At 36.1% G+C, this 17,086-nt stretch overlaps 1 protein-coding gene across 1 annotated transcript in view; it reads right to left on the bottom strand.

The window, feature by feature from the left end:
* The window catches only part of NEK1 (NIMA related kinase 1), a 234,607-nt gene that overhangs the window by 175,096 nt on the left and 42,425 nt on the right, over positions 1–17,086 (bottom strand). The window contains exons 9-12 of the mRNA XM_041767197.1: positions 13,828–13,882; positions 9,595–9,795; positions 5,408–5,468; positions 2,583–2,734 (exon numbers count right to left, since the gene is read on the bottom strand). Coding sequence (XP_041623131.1) covers positions 2,583–2,734; positions 5,408–5,468; positions 9,595–9,795; positions 13,828–13,882 — 469 coding nt within the window. The remainder of the gene's footprint in view (positions 1–2,582; positions 2,735–5,407; positions 5,469–9,594; positions 9,796–13,827; positions 13,883–17,086) is intronic.

The raw sequence follows: 17,086 nt of genomic DNA, 5'->3' as shown, positions 1-17,086 counted from the left end.
AATGGGTCTTCTGGATAGTTCTTTAAAAGAATGAATAACAACCAAAAATTTTAGCTCAGGGCGTGATCCTGGGGCTCCTGGGATCAAGTCCCGCATCAGGCTCCCTGCAGGGAATCTGCTTCTCCCTCTGCCTATGACTGCCTCTGTGTCTCTCATAAATAAATACAATCTTTAAAAAGGAAAAAAAAAAAAAAAAGAGAGAGAGAGGAGAGGGACATTGAAAATAACTAGTAAAAATCTTGGGATCCACATAGGACAAAGATGTTGTGGAGGCAGAGTCCTCCAGGAATAAGCTGGAAACACAGAAAGTAGTGGTAAGTCATAGGATGCTTATAACTGAAACTATGGAAGAGTTGCTATAACTGATAATGATAAATGTCATGGTATGATTACAGGCGAGGGCGGTAGACAAAATCATTGAAAGAGAACAATCAAGAAAATTAAAGACTGTGTAATATTGGAAGGATCATTTTTTTTGGATACTGAATTCACCAAGATACTGAATCCCAAGTGTGGAAGGGTGACCAGGAGTCAAGTGTTAAAATCTAAAAATGACAGTCTGTAGATGACCCTAACACAGAGGGTTAACAGGTGATAGAGTCTGGTAGCAAAAGCCTCAAAAGTTTGGGGGAGGGGATGGTTAGGGTGCATGGAAGAATGCTGCAGTGAGAAGCAAGGAAAACACCTTCCTCATCCTACTTTAGACGCAGTGGTATTAAGGGATTAGAGAAAGCAGTCACCGTGTAAGAGAGCTGTACAACAGTATGTTCAGGGACAAGAAAGGTTTTAGAGCAAAAAGATGAAGAAAATGTCTACAAGTTTAGAATACAGGGGATTTTGCTGGTAATGTGCTATAGAGGGCTTTCTGGAAGAGTTCAGGGAGATATGCAAGAGGGTGGGGGTCAGATTAGGGTACAACCAGAACCATATGGAGAGACCAGCTAATGAAGGAAAAGTCAGGAGGTCCAGGGCTTCTGGTGATAAAGAAGAGGGATAAAACATATGCTGGAATTGGTCTATTACACCTAGACAAGTGTTATATGGAAGGATGGAAGGAAAGGAGGGAGGGAGGGAAAACTTGTGTGCAGGTTTATCATATTGCCTCTCAAATGCAAATTCACCCTTCATAGTCCTCCTTGTGAGAAGCTAGATAATATAAACACTTCCTTGCTTGCTAACATGATGTTAAGCTTTGTCAGGAGCTGATTTTGAAAGGTGCAGAGGACATGGCTTCTGTTTCTGATTAACAGGCATTCTTTCTTCTTGTACCCGCAGCATGTGGGGCACACTGACATTCACCCCTGTGTGGGCAGCTTTCAGGAGAGTTCTGCTGCTGCCCTGCCAGCTTCCCTGTGATTTTTAGCAAGCCTCAAGGCCAACTTCCCACCACCAAATTCTGCTGGTGACCCAACTGGCATCCCAGCCTACTACCAAAGAGTTCAGCAACACTGGCAACTTCCACCTGCAGCACTCCAGCAGGCTTCCTAGTAGATCCAGTGATTCCCAAGCAGCTTCCCAGTACATTTCACTGGCACTCTAGGCAGGTTCCCAGGAGCTTCAGTAGCTCTACAGTGGAAAGTTTTATGAATGCCAGCCTCAGCCTATGACACCTCAGTGAACGCCACCATCCAGTGGGTTATAGCCATACCATACCCAATCAGGTTTGAATCTCAGCCGTTAAGGGTGGGGTTGGGGAGATCTTCCAAAATCTATTCCTTCTTTGGGTATTGTGTCTCACTGCTAGGAATAGTGGCTGCTTCCCATATCTGCTGTTCCTATATTCTCTAGAGTTCTTTATCCCTTAAAGTTAATTCCCTAAACATAGTTACTAATTATTTATATTAAACTCTCCTCAAATTATTATGTGTTTTTTTTTCTCCTGACTGGATGCTGACTTATACAACTTATTTGAAGACTAATTTACAGTAATCATTTGAACTGCCTTATGAATAGATTTTAATTCAGATTTCTCTTACAGCAGTGTTCACTATTCATATATATCTAAACAAATGTGTAGGTACATATGCATGCATGGACTACATGCATATGCATATGTAGCCCAAAACAAAACAGGTTTCATATGCCAAAGTATGCAGCTACTGACATAAAAAAAACGTCAAATTCCTGCAACCAAACTGTGTTCCTGGGAATTTTACCTAAATTCTACAGGCCTTACTCTTTTCATCTGAATTATTATAGACTGTATAATAACATTCCTTCCAGCTCTATGATTCTGATTTATTTGGTTGTGAATTCTCAAATACAAAATTTTCCCACATTTTATAAAGTATATTATATTTACTTGATTTATGCACAAAAATAAATGGCTCTGCTTAGGTTGTTCAAAAGTGATTTCACTGATGTCACTTTCTTTTTATTGCACCAACTACTTAATATATGTACTAATATTTCTTTGTGACTTCTATTAGTTTTAGAAGACTGGTGAAGCAGAGAATAGCAATGTTCTTTAGTAACTTAATAAAAACAATCTTATATGAGTATCAAGATAACTGAATTGAGCTGCAATAAAAAAAGATCAAGTTAAATTTGTTACTAATATACAGTTTGTAATATGATCATACCTGTTTATGTTTTTGAAGTGGTTTCTTTTCATGCAATTTTTTATCTCCAAATTTCTTATATGTTAAAGGTACTCCATATTTAGCAGCAGGCTTTGTAATTTTCTGAGCAGACACAACAGAAGCCAAGCTTTGTCCTGAAGCTGGTCTTTTAGCTACATGAAAAGATACAGAGAGTTTTTCCTAGAGTTGTTAATATTAAGTCTTTAATTTCAAAATTCTTCAAGATAACTTTTTCATTTTTATAATCATTGACAGCATTTGAGACTTTTAAAATCCTGTTCACTCCTTAACACATGCCTTCATTATAACTATTTGATATTAAAGCCATTTTGGGGATCCCTGGGTGGCGCAGCGGTTTGGCGCCTGTCTTTGGCTCAGGGCGTGATCCTGGAGACCCCGGGTCGAATCCCACGTTGGGCTCCCGGTGCATGGAGCCTGCTTCTCCCTCTGCCTGTGTCTCTGCCTCTCTCTCTCTCTCTCTCTCTGACTATTGTAAATAAAAAAAATAAAAATAAAAATAAATAAATAAATTTTATTAAAAAAAATAAATAAAGCCATTTTGGATTTTAAAAAAGCAAAAAGCCATGCATCTTTAAAATGTTGAAATTTCTCATATTAAAAAAAAGCACATCCCTAAAACTGACTATGGGTGATGACTGTATGTATCTGTGAATATACTAAAAAACAATGAGTTGTAGACTTTAAGTGGGTGAACTGAATGGTATAGAATTATAACTCAATAAAGCTGTTAAAAATATTTTTAAAAACATTTACTGTTTTAGAAATTACTCTCAAAACTAGCACATAAATTTCAAGAGCAACCGTTAAACACTAATACAATCACTCTGAGCAACTTTAATAATTTCTTCATCTACAGTCTGAATGATGTCTATACCTACAGACCTACAGAAAACAAACACTTTAAAACAATCATTATAGCACAGGGTCCCCTGAAATGGGTACCTTTATACACTATCAGTGGGAATATAAAATGGTCAAACTTTCTAGAGAGCAATCTATATCAAGAACAATGTTTATGGATTGCTTTCAAAGAAATAATCAGAGATACATAAAAATTTATATACAAGGATAGGCCCTAGAGCAATTATTTATCCGATTCTTTTTTTTAAATATATTTTATTTATTTGAGAGAGAGTGAGCAGGAGCAGGGTACGGGGGGGGGGAACAGAGGGAGTGGGAGAAGCAGACTCCTGCTAAGCAGGAAGCCTGACATGGGGGCTTGATCCTTGGACTCCAGGATCAAAATCTGAGCCAAAGACAGACACCCAACTGACTGAGCCACCCAGGTGCCCCTTATGTATCCAATTCTTAATGAAGCCTAGATAAAGTTCAGTCCAAGAACAATAAACTCAAGAAAAACACTTAAACTGAAGAAATTTAAAGGAAAGTCTACTATTTATATCTCTCAAAGATATTAACTAGGAACTAGGAAAAGTGGAAGAAAAAAATTTCCCTCTGAGAGTTCAACTGTGAGATGAAATCAGAATACATATATACAACATCATAACACTGTAACTTGGCTAAATATATTAAAACAATCAAAGAAATACATATACTGGTACACATACTGAAGAAGGAACTAAAGTCACAAAAGTATAAAAATGATTCCCAAGAGAAAAATATTGAATAGCTCCCAATTACTTCCAGAAAAGAGGGGAATCTGATTTGGGGGTAATTTCTCAGTGAAAAGGCTACCAGTAGGATAAAGCTTAATATGGGGAGATGGAGCCCATAAAGTATCTATTAGCCCATCAGCAATAAAATTTCTATTTTAGCCTCATGCTATTCCACATTTCATTCATCCAACTCCTGTTACAATAAAATGACTTTCTAATTCCTATGTAGGCTTATCTAACTGGAAAGAATGTGCTGACAAGGAGTAATTCTGGTCTCTCTGACAATGAGGCTTTGATTAAGATTTGACTTCTCATGAGGGCTGGCTGCCAGGAGAGACATTGCTGATTCTGCTGTGTCTCTCTTGTGAATTTTGTTTAGAGTAAATTGATTTCCCAGGGACTGACAATCTCCACACACTGAGAGGATGGGTCTAAGGGTCTTTAGGAAGAGCTAAATATGGCTGGCCTTACCACTCCCATACCACTTCCAGCTAACATGGACTCACTGTCATAATATGGTATTTATTTTTATTAATTTACTCAAACTCAAAATGGAGAATATGCAAAGCATTATGTTTGAAAAACAATATGCTCTTCAAATCTTACATAACTTCTGATTTTAAAAATCCATTATGAAATCAGCCTATGAAGAAAAAATATAATTTCCTTCACACACACACACACACACACACACACACACACACAGAGTATATAACCATACTGACAATCCTACAAATGGTCTCCTGCTACAGGCCACAGTAAAAGAAAATTAACCTTGGTAAGGTACCTGACTTCATAATAATTCGCTTTTTAAAAATTTTAGAATATGAAGTATTTTTCAAAGAAAGATATATAAAGATTTACACTTAACTAAGACATTTTATGAAAATCTGCTCAGAATATCAGCTAAGCAACTGATAAAGATGAAAGACTTCAAGATAGATTTCATTTAAATAAGGCAGACAAGAAATGGAAACTTTATTATTAATTCATCAGAAAGTGTTATATACTGTCATAAATCAAAAATAATTTAAAGATTCATTTCCCTCTGGGCTAAATTTATCTACAATTAACCCCAACTTATTATATCTACATATATCTCTGGTATAATTAGAAAGTATTACTAATTAGTATTAGTATATTGTTTATTGCATACAGGTTAAAGGACTCATATTAAATTTCATTTACCTGGTATAGGCTGCACTCCACACTTGGAAAATGTTTTTAGACAAAATTCTTCTGCAATAAGCTTAGATTGAAAGAGGACACAGTTAGAAAAGATGTTAAATTTCCAAAATAAAAAACCTACCCATTAATCATATTACATTTTCCCCCCTTTTTAGTCATACATATGCTATCAGATAAACTGTATTTATTCAACCTTAGTAAATCCATTCACCAAAGCCCTCTCATCCTAATTCCCTTCGACTCATAAATTTTATTACTTTTCCAGACATGTTCTCTTCTCAAATTAACCTAATGAACAACAAAGGCCCACACAAACTCAGCAATTTAACACAATTATGTCTTATCTGGAAAAGCCTCTATGTTCTATATACAGCCAAATCCCTTGTTTACCTCAAAACTAATAATCTCTTAATTACCCCTTTCTCAGATTAACCTATCAGTTATTTCAACTTTACTCTGAATCTTCTCTGTATCTCCAATGAGTTTTCACTCCTATTAATATGTAATTGTAAAGATACTCATGGAAAAATATTCAATTATTCTTACATAACTCAACAAGTATCTCTTTTTACTATTACTAAAATACTCCAGGTCCTATTCCCTAGCATTCATGAACATCTTTGAGAACCAAAAATCATTAGTATTTCCCGCAAGTCATTTTTCCTCCCTACTCACTGTTTTTTTTTTTTTTCTTTTTAAGTGTGAAACTATGACACCAACAATGATTTAACTCAGTTTAAACCTGCTTTTTCTTATGAGGTGGGGAAAGGAAAGCAAATTAATTTTTTCTTTTTTCAAGAGAAATGAGGCCTGCTGGAGAGAATATTCACACAGTAGCAGTGGAACAGAAGCTCCGACAGGCAAAAAACCATGACTGAGATGGTCATTTGTCCCCTTAAGGGTCCCCCAAAAAGCAGTTTTCAAGTCTCCTACTGGCAGAATCAGCATCACCAGGGACATATTAAATGTGGAAATTGTCAGGCTCCCACCTCAGAATCACTAAAATAGAAATTGTAGTGATAGGACCCAGCAATGCCTTCCAAGTGTTTTTTTTTTTTTTTTTAATGTATGCTAAAGCTTGAAAACCACTGCACCAAAAAATAAATTAAGTGAAGGTGTGGTTCACAGGCAATTCTGAGCAGAGTATATTTTCTCTTTTAAACATTTGCATGTTTTCCCTTTCTTTTGCATGGAAGAAAATGGGTGCTTTATGAACTCCAACGTGCCCCAAACTAGATAGTTTCTGTCATTGTTTGAATGTGAGTCTTTCTTTTTTGTGTGAATGCAAATATGAACTAAGAGATGGGGCATAAAGAATCCAAGAAGATTCTGAAATCTCTATGCTGTGTTGTCCAATATAGTTGCCATCCATATGTAGTTATTTTGATGAAAATTTTAGGTAAATTTAACTTAGAATTCAGCCCTTTGGTCACACTAGGCACATTTTAAGTATTCAATAACCACAAGTGGCTAGTGGCTACAATGCTGGGCAATGCAGATATAAAACACTTCACATCATAGAAAGCACTACTATTGGACAGCACCTATATTCCTAAGAAATCAGAGCTTATCCATGATTTGTCAAGCTTCCTTCAAGGTGTGTAAGATTGCAAATTAAGCTCTATTAAGCTCTGGCTGACAGAATTTAGGAAGAAGAGATTTTTTAAAAACCTACAGAACATTATAGTAGTTCATATGTTATACAGTAAAGCTCACAAATTGTTTCAAAGTTAAAGCCTTTAAAAATGTATTATAAACTTTCTCACTAGAATACTGAATAAGTGATATATAGCAGAAAATAAAACTTAGGAACCAAAGAAGAGATTTTCATAAAAAATGAAATCTAGGTGATGTCTAAATAGCAACAAAGAGCTATTCATATACTAAAACATACTAAATATTCCACTTGTTAATAATTTGTCCTTTTTTCTTTGCATATAATAAATTTTGATACATGAGGCTTGAACATTTTCTTTCATTGCTGGCTCGCTGAATTCCAGTGCTTCAACCTTGAAACTGTATGTCCTAACTACGGTTTATTGGGGGAGGGGGCCTCAGCAAGATTCAGTGAATCGCCAGTGGTTGCCAAAAAACAATAGTATATTGCATCATAAATCTGTCCTTGAAAATGTTACTTCTAACAAAGGAGTCTTATAAGACACCTATGTTTCAGAGATTCTTGCTATGTCCTATATAATTAACCTTCAATCTATACATTTTACTTGGCTTTTTGCGAACTAATTTTGTGTTCTCCTGGTAGTAACAGTTAAATCCACATCTCTGTTTTCTGAATATTGTTTGCAGATATTCGATTAAGTCAGAGAATATATGACATGTCCCTCTTAGCCCATGAGCATATAAAAGTAATAAAACTATGACTTTGTTAGATGGATGATTTACAGAGGAGTTTAACAGTGATCATTTAAATTAACAAAGGCCATACAGAATATGTAATAAATAATTCCAGTTTCAAGTGATCACACTTGTATCAAAAACTTGTAGAAATGATTTGATATAATTTTTTAGTAAATCTGGTCAAAGTAAAATTCAGTTCAACTCAACAAATATTTATTATACATGTGAGTACTAGAGGAAAAATTTTAAATCAACAATCTGTTATACATATAAATGCCCACAAAACTTCCAATAATTGCCAAACCTTAAGATACTAACATATACATATTAGTATAATAAAATGACACATCAATAATATCTAATGTATACTGAATATATTGAGCACTTATTACATGCTAGACATTAAGCACTTTATGTACATTATCACTTTCTATTTAATTCTTATAATCACCTGATGATATATTTATAATGCCATTGTGTTTACCTGTCAGTGAGGCACAGAAATGTTTAATAATTTTACAACTCAAGATGGTTACCAAAGGGGAGGTGAGTAGGGGGATGGGTGGAATAGGTAAAGGGAATTAAAAGTACACTTACCTTGATAAGCACGACTGTACAGAATCATTGAATCACTATATTGTACACATGAAACTAACATAACCCTGTGTGTGTTAACTATATTGAATTTAATTATTTTTTAAATCATAATTTTACAGTTAGAAACCCAAGACAGAAAGTAGAGAGGTGAATGCCAGGAGTTGTGACAGAAGGAATGGGCAGTAACTGGTTAAGGGGACTGAGTTTGTTTTACAAGATGAAGAGTTGTAAAGATGAATGCTGGTATTAACTGCACAACAGTGAAAATCTATTTAATATCACTGAATTGCACACTCAAAAATGGCTAAGATGAATATTTTATGTTGTGATATTTTACCATGATAAAAAAAAAAATTGGAAAGCAAAACAAAAGAAAACAAAGACAAAGGAATGATTTTCTGATATTGTGATTTAGAATAAGAAATACATATTTGATGCCAGTTCCTGGCAAACACAGCTCCTAAAACCCTTAAAGTAACTAAATGGTATGAGAATAAAGGTGTCTTTTCTTATTCCTAAATCTCTTTCAACTACCCCTGAATTTATGTTAATAAAGTGATATCTAGAAAGCCCCTATGGATGGAAGCTGATTGCCAAGGAAATCTACCACACGATTAGAGGGCTGGAACTTTCAGCTTCACTACTCCCCTCGAGAGGAAAGGGACTAGTGATTAGTCAAACACTAAGAGCCAATGATTTAATCAATCGTGTCTACATAAGAAAGCTGCCATAAAATATTGAAGAACAGGACTGGACTGTGTTGGTAAACATGCCAGAAGGCTAACACATCCCAGTTTCACTGGAACAGAAGCTCCTGTACCCAAGACTCTTTCAGACCTTGCCCTATGCACTCCTTCATCTGATTTTGGGATCTTATGATCTATATTTCCAGGTAGTGCCAGAACTGAACTAAACTGTAGGACACCCAGCTGTGTTGCAGAAGTCCTTGGTGTGGGAAAAACTACCACACATGTAGTGATCAGAAGGATAAGAAGTTCAGTAAGTGTTAAAACACAGGAGGAATGTTTTCCCTCCTATAGATTCACAACCAGAACACAAATCCAAAGAGGAAAAATATGAGAATGGAAAGAAAGGTGACTCCAGTGTCATCTGAAAAAAAGCATCTAATTCTCCCAGAATTGTGACGTGCTCTCCTCAAAACATAGGTTATGTCCTAGTTAAGCATCATAACCCTACTGTTCTAAAGTTTAAAAAAAAAACAACAACAAACATACCTGAGGTGAGAGAAACTTTTCAATGCGTTTGGCTATAAAACCTTTCTCCAATATGGAGTTGACTGATGGTCTATCCCTAGGATTTCTTTTAAATAACTGAGAGAGTAAATTGCGGAGATCATAAGAATAATGTAAAGATACAGGTGGAAAAGATCCAGATATTATCTTCAGTACCAGGTTTTTCATATTGCCAGCTTCGAACTAAAATCCAGAAAATAAATTAACATATATGAAACACACATAAATTGAAAATAGGAATAAACAATGAGAAATAGTCCTTTTCCTATAGAACAGAAATACAATCCCCTTACAAATATTTTAGTCAGCATATGTTCCTTTTTTAGCATATTTCTTCAGAACAAAGTTCACTTGTTTATAAATAAACATATTTAAGAGAATATCAGTCCTCATAAAACATTATAACTTACTCTAAGATTTTTATTTATTCAAAACACTGCAAGATGGAATAAAGATATTAAGGATTTTATAAGAACATAATAATAATAAAGATGAAAACAAATCTTGTAGTCTTCACTTAAGACCTGCCTACCTATGCCCCTGTTGCAGTAAATGAACAAGACCACAAAACAAAAAGTACCTGGGAAAAATATAATGAATGAAAGTATTAGAGCACTTGGGTGGCTCAAAAGGTTACGTGTCTGACTCTTGATTTTGGCTCAGGTCATGATCTCATGGGTTGTGAGATAAAGTCCTGCATCAGGCTCCAAGTTCAGTAGGGAGTCTGCCTGAGATTCTCTCCTCTGTCCCCTCACCCAACTTGTACACATGGGCACTATCCCTCTCCAATAAATAAATCTTAGGGGAAAAAAAAGAAGGTATTAATTTCTTTTCTTTTAAACACTGCTCATTATTATTTTTAAGTGTGTGATGTTCCCAAAAGCCACACATGAAGCAATGTGGCAAATATTCCAAAGGGGAATGTAAGTCATATCAATGGGAATAGTATATTTTAGGAGTAACACAACATAAACTCTAACTGAAGTTAAAAAAGAGAAGACCGGGGATCCCTGGGTGGCGCGGCGGTTTAGCGCCTGCCTTTGGCCCAGGGCGCAATCCTGGAGACCGGGGATCGAATCCCACGTCGGGCTCCCGGTGCATGGAGCCTGCTTCTCCCTCTGCCTGTGTCTCTGCCTCTCTCTCTCTCTGTGTGTGACTATCATAAATAAATTTAAAAAATTAAAAAAAAAAATTAAAAAAAGAAAGAGAAGACCAGAGATCCCTGGGTGTCTCAGCGGTTTAGTGCCTGCCTTCGGGCCGGGGGGCGTGATTCTGGAGTCCTGGGATCGAGGCCCATGTTGGGCTCCATGCATGGAGCCTGCTTCTCCCTCTGCCTGTGTCTCTGATGAATAAATAAATAAAATCTTGAAAGAAAGAAAGAAAGAAAGAAAGAAAGAAAAGAAAGAAAAGAAAGAAAAGAAAGAAAAGAAAGAAAAGAAAGAAAAGAAAGAAAGAAAGAAAGAAAGAAAAGAAAGAAAGAAAGAAAGAAAGAAAGAAAGAAAAGAAAGAAAAGAAAGAAAAGAAAGAAAAGAAAGAAAAGAAAGAAAGAAAGAAAGAAAGACGGCCATAGGGCAGTTTAAAATCTAAAGATTTCATTTTGAAAGTAAATAAAATTAAGCTTTTGACATCTCTGCTAAAATAGTATAGAACAGGTTCTACACTGTCAACATGTTCTTAATATACACATTAACAAAACATGCTGTAAATTAAGTATTGGTGATTATACCAAGCACAAAAAAGTTCTGCTAAGCCTTGAACTTTCCTAGACATTTAAAATATGATTATTCAGCATATTAAAGTCTGACTACAATTCAGTAGTCTAAAAATATCCAAGTACCTAGGATGGAATTCTAAATGCATAATTATAGATTACCTTCACTACAACAATTTTTCACGGTCTCTCAGCTGACAAACTTTTCATGAAGGTTAGTGAATTACTTATTTTCATGTGTCTACTTAAGAGTAAATAATTCCAAAATCCAGAAGCAATGATAACAGAACATAGATGAAAAAAATGAAAGAAAATACACTGACTTAGTCCTAAAATAACTATGTCAAAAAACTGACCAATTTCTTAAAATAATCTGAAAATCTAATAATCCATTGCACATAACTTTGGCAATCTAGGGATCCCTGGGTGGCGCAGCGGTTTGGCGCCTGCCTTTGGCCCGGGGCGCGATCCTGGAGACCCGGGATCGAATCCCACGTCGGGCTGCCTGCATGGAGCCTGCTTCTCCCTCTGCCTGTGTCGCTGCCTCTCTCTCTCTGTGTGTGACTATCATGAATAAATAAATAAAATCTTTAAAAAAAAAAAAAACAACTGTGGATCCCTGGGTGGTGCAGCAGTTTGGCGCCTGCCTTTCACCCAGGGCGCGATCCTGGAGACCCGGGATCGAATCCCACGTTGGGCTCCTGGTGCACGGAGCCTGCTTCTCCCTCTGCCTGTGTCTCTGCCTCTCTCTCTCTCTCTGTGTGTGACTATCATAAATAAATTAAAAAAAAAAAAACACACACAACTTTGGCAATCTACACTCTTGTAAGGCAATACAGAAAACGAGTATGCAGCCAAGAAAAAAACACAACAAAGAAAAAATAACCCCCAAATAATATGAAGCAATAAAAACAGTCTGTAGCACAACTTATACAATATAAATAAACTGCAGAGAGGAAAAAACACTCATTTCTTTTTTTTTTTTTTAAGATTTTGTTTATTTATTCATGAGAGACACAGAGAGAGAGAGAGAGGCAGAGACACAGGCAGAGGGAGAAGCAGGCTCCATGCAGGGAGCCCGATGTGGGACTCAATCCTGGGTCTCCAGGATCACGCCCGGGCTGAAGGCGGCACTAAACCACTAAGATACCAGGGCTGCCCCCAAAACCCTCATTTCACAAATCAATCTAGAAGAAAGCCTGGAAGGACACAAAATATTACAGGTACTCATCAGCAATTGGAAGAAATGCTTTTGGTACTCATTCACTTCTTTAAATTTTTATCTATTTTCTTAAGTTTTCTGTAATAAAAATACATTATTGTTTAATACGGCATTTTTTGTTGTTGTTAAAGAGAGCAAGCCAACATATAGGCACATGGCAGGAGTCTGTGCAAAGGGAGACAGAGAGAGAATCTCAAGCAGACTCATGCCCATCAAGGAGCCCTTCATTGAAGGGCTCTATCTTACCATCCCGAGATCATGACCTGAGCTGAAATCAAGAGTCAGATGCTTAACTGACTGGGACACTCAGGCACCCTCAAGGGAAGATTTTTAAAAAGTAAAATTTTGAAATGGAAAGTTGGATTAAAATCCAACTTTAAGACAAAAACTGCCCCTTTTGGATTTATTATGTGCCAGCTCAACAAAGTCTCAAATAAAAAAAAATTTCTTTAAAGATTTATTTGAGAGAGAGAGACTGCACACATATTTAAGCACGCTCAAGTGGGGGAAGAAGGCTCCCTGCTGAGCATGGAGCCCAACACGGGGCTGGATCATACTTCAATCACCATGCTAAGATCATGACCTGAGTTGAAATCAAGAGTTGGACATCTAACCAATTCAGCTATCCATCTGCCCCAAAATTAAAGTTTTAATTAAAGGGTATTTGAACTGATAAAATCCCTTGATAAATATGTTGAAAAATATTCTTTAATTTCAATTCCAAACTCAAATAGAATTCAATCCAAATACTCTGGGTGTTTTGAGAAAAATTGCTAAGATGAAACAAAAATTGTTAAGTTAAAATATCAAATTCACATGTAAATGTAACATTAAAAAGATAGCAAGTTTATTTTTGTCATTTAGAAATAATTTTCTGGGGGGATGCCTTGCTGGCTCAGTTGGTTAACCGTCCAATTCTTGATTTCGGCTTAGGTCATGACTCAGATCATGGGACTGAGTCCCCATTCCAGTTCTTCAATGAGCAGGGAGTCTGCTGGAGATTCTGTCTCCTCAAAATAAATAAATCTTAAAAAATTCCTGGAAAAAATATGACATATGTATTATAATAACAAGTATATAATGTATGTATGTAATATATGCATATATGTTATGGGAAAATCAATTTAAATTTATACTTGAGAAAAGATGAGAACTTTAAAAACTGACAGAATTTCTAATACAAGAGGGTGATCTGAAAGATACCATATGATTTTTAAAAAACAGAAATATTACACGTACTTCAGGACATAATTTTTAAAATATTTCTGAAACTTCTACTTACTGCATGTTTAAGTGTGCACATCTCATATAGGACACACCCCAGAGCCCAAATATCACTAGAAAGGGAAAAAAGAGAAATTTTCTCTAAGTATCAGAGTTTACTTAAAATTTTTTTTCATTTAAAGGAAACAAAAGGAGCATGAAAATGCTTTTCAAAAATATATGTTCCATAAAATATATCCTTTATCCCAGATTAGAAAAACAGCAGTTGCCCAAGGAATTAAAGTTTTATTAAAGAAATGTAATCTTTAAAACAACAAAATCAGCAAATTCCATGAATATTCATTGTTATTTTATTCAATTACAAAATATTATAACTTTAAAGAGTATTATAGAGGGGGCAGGGCAAGATAGCAGAGGAGTAGGATCCCCAAGTCACCTGGCCCCACCAACTTACCTAGGTAACTTTCAAATCATCCTGAAAAACCTATGAATTCGACCTGAGATTTAAAGAGAGAACAGCTGGAACACTGGCTACAAAGAGAAGAGTTTGTGCTTCTAACAAGTACAACTTGTTTTTAGACACTCTACACTGAGCAAAATGACTAGAAAGAGCTCACCACAAAAGAATCTGAAACAGACTCTCTGCCACAGAGTACAGAATTTGGATTACAATTCGCTGTCAGAAAGCCAATTCAGGAGCACAATTATAAAGCTACTGGTGGCTCTGGAAAAAAGCATAAAGGATTCAAGAGGCTTCATGACTGTAGAATTTAGACCAAATCAGGCCGAAATTAAAAAATCAATTAAATGAGATGCAATCAAAACTGGAGGTCCTAATGACGAGGGTTAATGAGGTAGAAGAACAAGTGAGTGACATAGAAGACAAGTTGATGGCAAGGAAGGAAGCTGAGGAAGAAGAAAAAAACAATTAAAAGATCATGAGGAAAGGTTAAAGGAAATAAATGAAAGCCTCAGAAGGAAAAATCTAAGTTTAATTGGAGTTCCGGAGGGTGCCAAAAGGGACAGAGGAACAGAAAGCATATTTGAACAAATCATAGCTGAGAAATTCCCTAATTTGGGGAGAGAAACAGGCATTCATATCCAGGAGACAGAGAGATCCCCTCCTAAAATCAATAAAAACCATTCAACCCTGACATTTAATAGTGAAACTTGCGAATTCCAAAGATAAAGAGAAAATCTTTAAAGCAGCAAGAGACAAGATATCCCTAACTTATATGAGGAGAAATATTAGATTAACAGCAGACCTCTCCACAGAGACCTGGCAGGCCAGAAAGGGCTGGCAGGATATATTCAGGTCCTAATTGAGAAGAACATGCAGCCAAGAATACTTTATCTAGCAAGGCTCTCATTCAGAATAGGAGGAGAGACAGAGAGCTTCCAAGATAGGCAGAAACTGAAAGAATATGTGACCACCAAACCAGCTCTGCAAGAAATATTAAGGGGGGCTCTGTAAACAAGGAGGATGCCCAAAGAAATAATCCACAAAAACAGGGACTGAATAGGTATTATGATGACACTAAATTCATATCTTTCAAGAGTAAATCTGAACGTGAATGGGCTAAATGATTCCATCAAAAGACACAAGGTTTCAGACTGGATAAAAAAGCAAGACGCATCTATTTGCTGTCTACAAGAGCCTCATTTTAGACCTAAGGACACTTCCAGCCTGAAAATGAAAGGTTGGAGAGCCGTTTACCATTCAAATGGTCCTCAAAAGAAAGCAGGGGTAGCCACCTCATATCAGATAAATTAAAGTTTATCCCAAAGACTGTAAGTAAGAGATGAAGAGGGACACTATATCATACTTCAAGGATCTATCCAATAAGAGGACCTAACAATCATGAATATTTATGCCCCTAATGTGGGAGCTGCCAAGTATATCAATTAATAACCAAAGTAAAGACATACTTAGATAATAATACACTAATACTGGGAGATTTCAACATGGAGCTTTCTGCAAATGACAGATGTTCTAAGCACAACACCTCCAAAGAAACAAGAGCTTTAAATGAAACGCTGGACCATATGGATTTCACAGATATTTATAGAACTTTACATCCAAACACTACTGAATACACATTCTTCTCAAGTGCACATGGAACTTTCTCCAGAATAGATCTTTCTCCAGAATAGATTCTGGGTCACAATCAAATCTCAACCAATACCAAAAGACTGGAACTGTCCCCTGCATATTTTCAGACCATAATGCTTTGAAACTTGAACTCAATCACAAGAAGAAATATGGAAGAAACTCAGGAGGTTAAAGAGCATCCTGATAAAAGATGAAAAGGTCAACCAAGAAATTAGAGAAGAATTAAAAAGATCCATGGAAACTAATGAGAATGAAGATACAACCGTTCAAAATCTTTGGGATACAGCAAAAGCAGTCCTGAGAGGCAAACACATCACAATACAAGCATCCCTCAAAAAATTGGAAAAAACTCAAATACAAAAGAACCTTGGACCTAAAGGAACTGGAGAAAGAACAGCAAATAAAACCTACACCAAACAGAAGAGAGTTAATAAAGATTTGAGCAGAACCCAATGAAATAGAAACCAGGAGTCGGTTCTTTGAAAGAATTCATAAGATAGATAAACCATTAGCCAGCTTTATTCAAAACAAAAGAGAAAAGACTCTAATTAAATCATGAATGAAAAAGGAGAGATCACAATCAATACCAAGGAAATACAATTTTAAAAACATATTCTGAACAGCTATACGCCAATAAATTAGGCAATCTACAAGAAATGGACAAATTTCTGGAAAACCACAAACTACCAAAACTGGAACAGGAAGAAACAGAAAACCTGAACAGGCCAATAACCAAGGAGGAAATTGAAGCAGTCATCAAAAACCTCCCAAGACACAAAAATCCAGGGCCAGATGGCTTCCCAGGGGAATTCTCTCAAATGTTTAAAGAAGAAACAATACCTATTCTACTAAACCAGTTCTGAAAGATAGAAAGGGATGGAGTACTTCCAAACTCATTCTATGAGGCCAGCATCACCTCAATTCCAAAAACAGACAAAGACCCCACCAAAAAGGAGAATTATAGACCAATCTCCCTGATGAAAATCAATGCAAAAATTCTCAACAAGATACTAGCCAATAGGATCCAACAGTACATTAAGAAGATTATTCACCATGACCAAGTGGGATATATCCCAGGGATACAAGGCTGGTTCAACACTCATAAAGCAGTCAATGTGATAGATATCAACAACGAAAAAAACAAGAACCATATGATCCTCTCAATAGATGCAGAGAAAGCATTTGACAAGATACAGCATCCATT

This window comes from Vulpes lagopus, chromosome 8 (assembly GCF_018345385.1).
Source record: "Vulpes lagopus strain Blue_001 chromosome 8, ASM1834538v1, whole genome shotgun sequence".
NCBI classification, from domain to species: domain Eukaryota; kingdom Metazoa; phylum Chordata; class Mammalia; order Carnivora; family Canidae; genus Vulpes; species Vulpes lagopus.
Note: the sequence above shows the minus strand (reverse complement) of the source record. Positions and strands in the feature narration are given on the sequence as shown.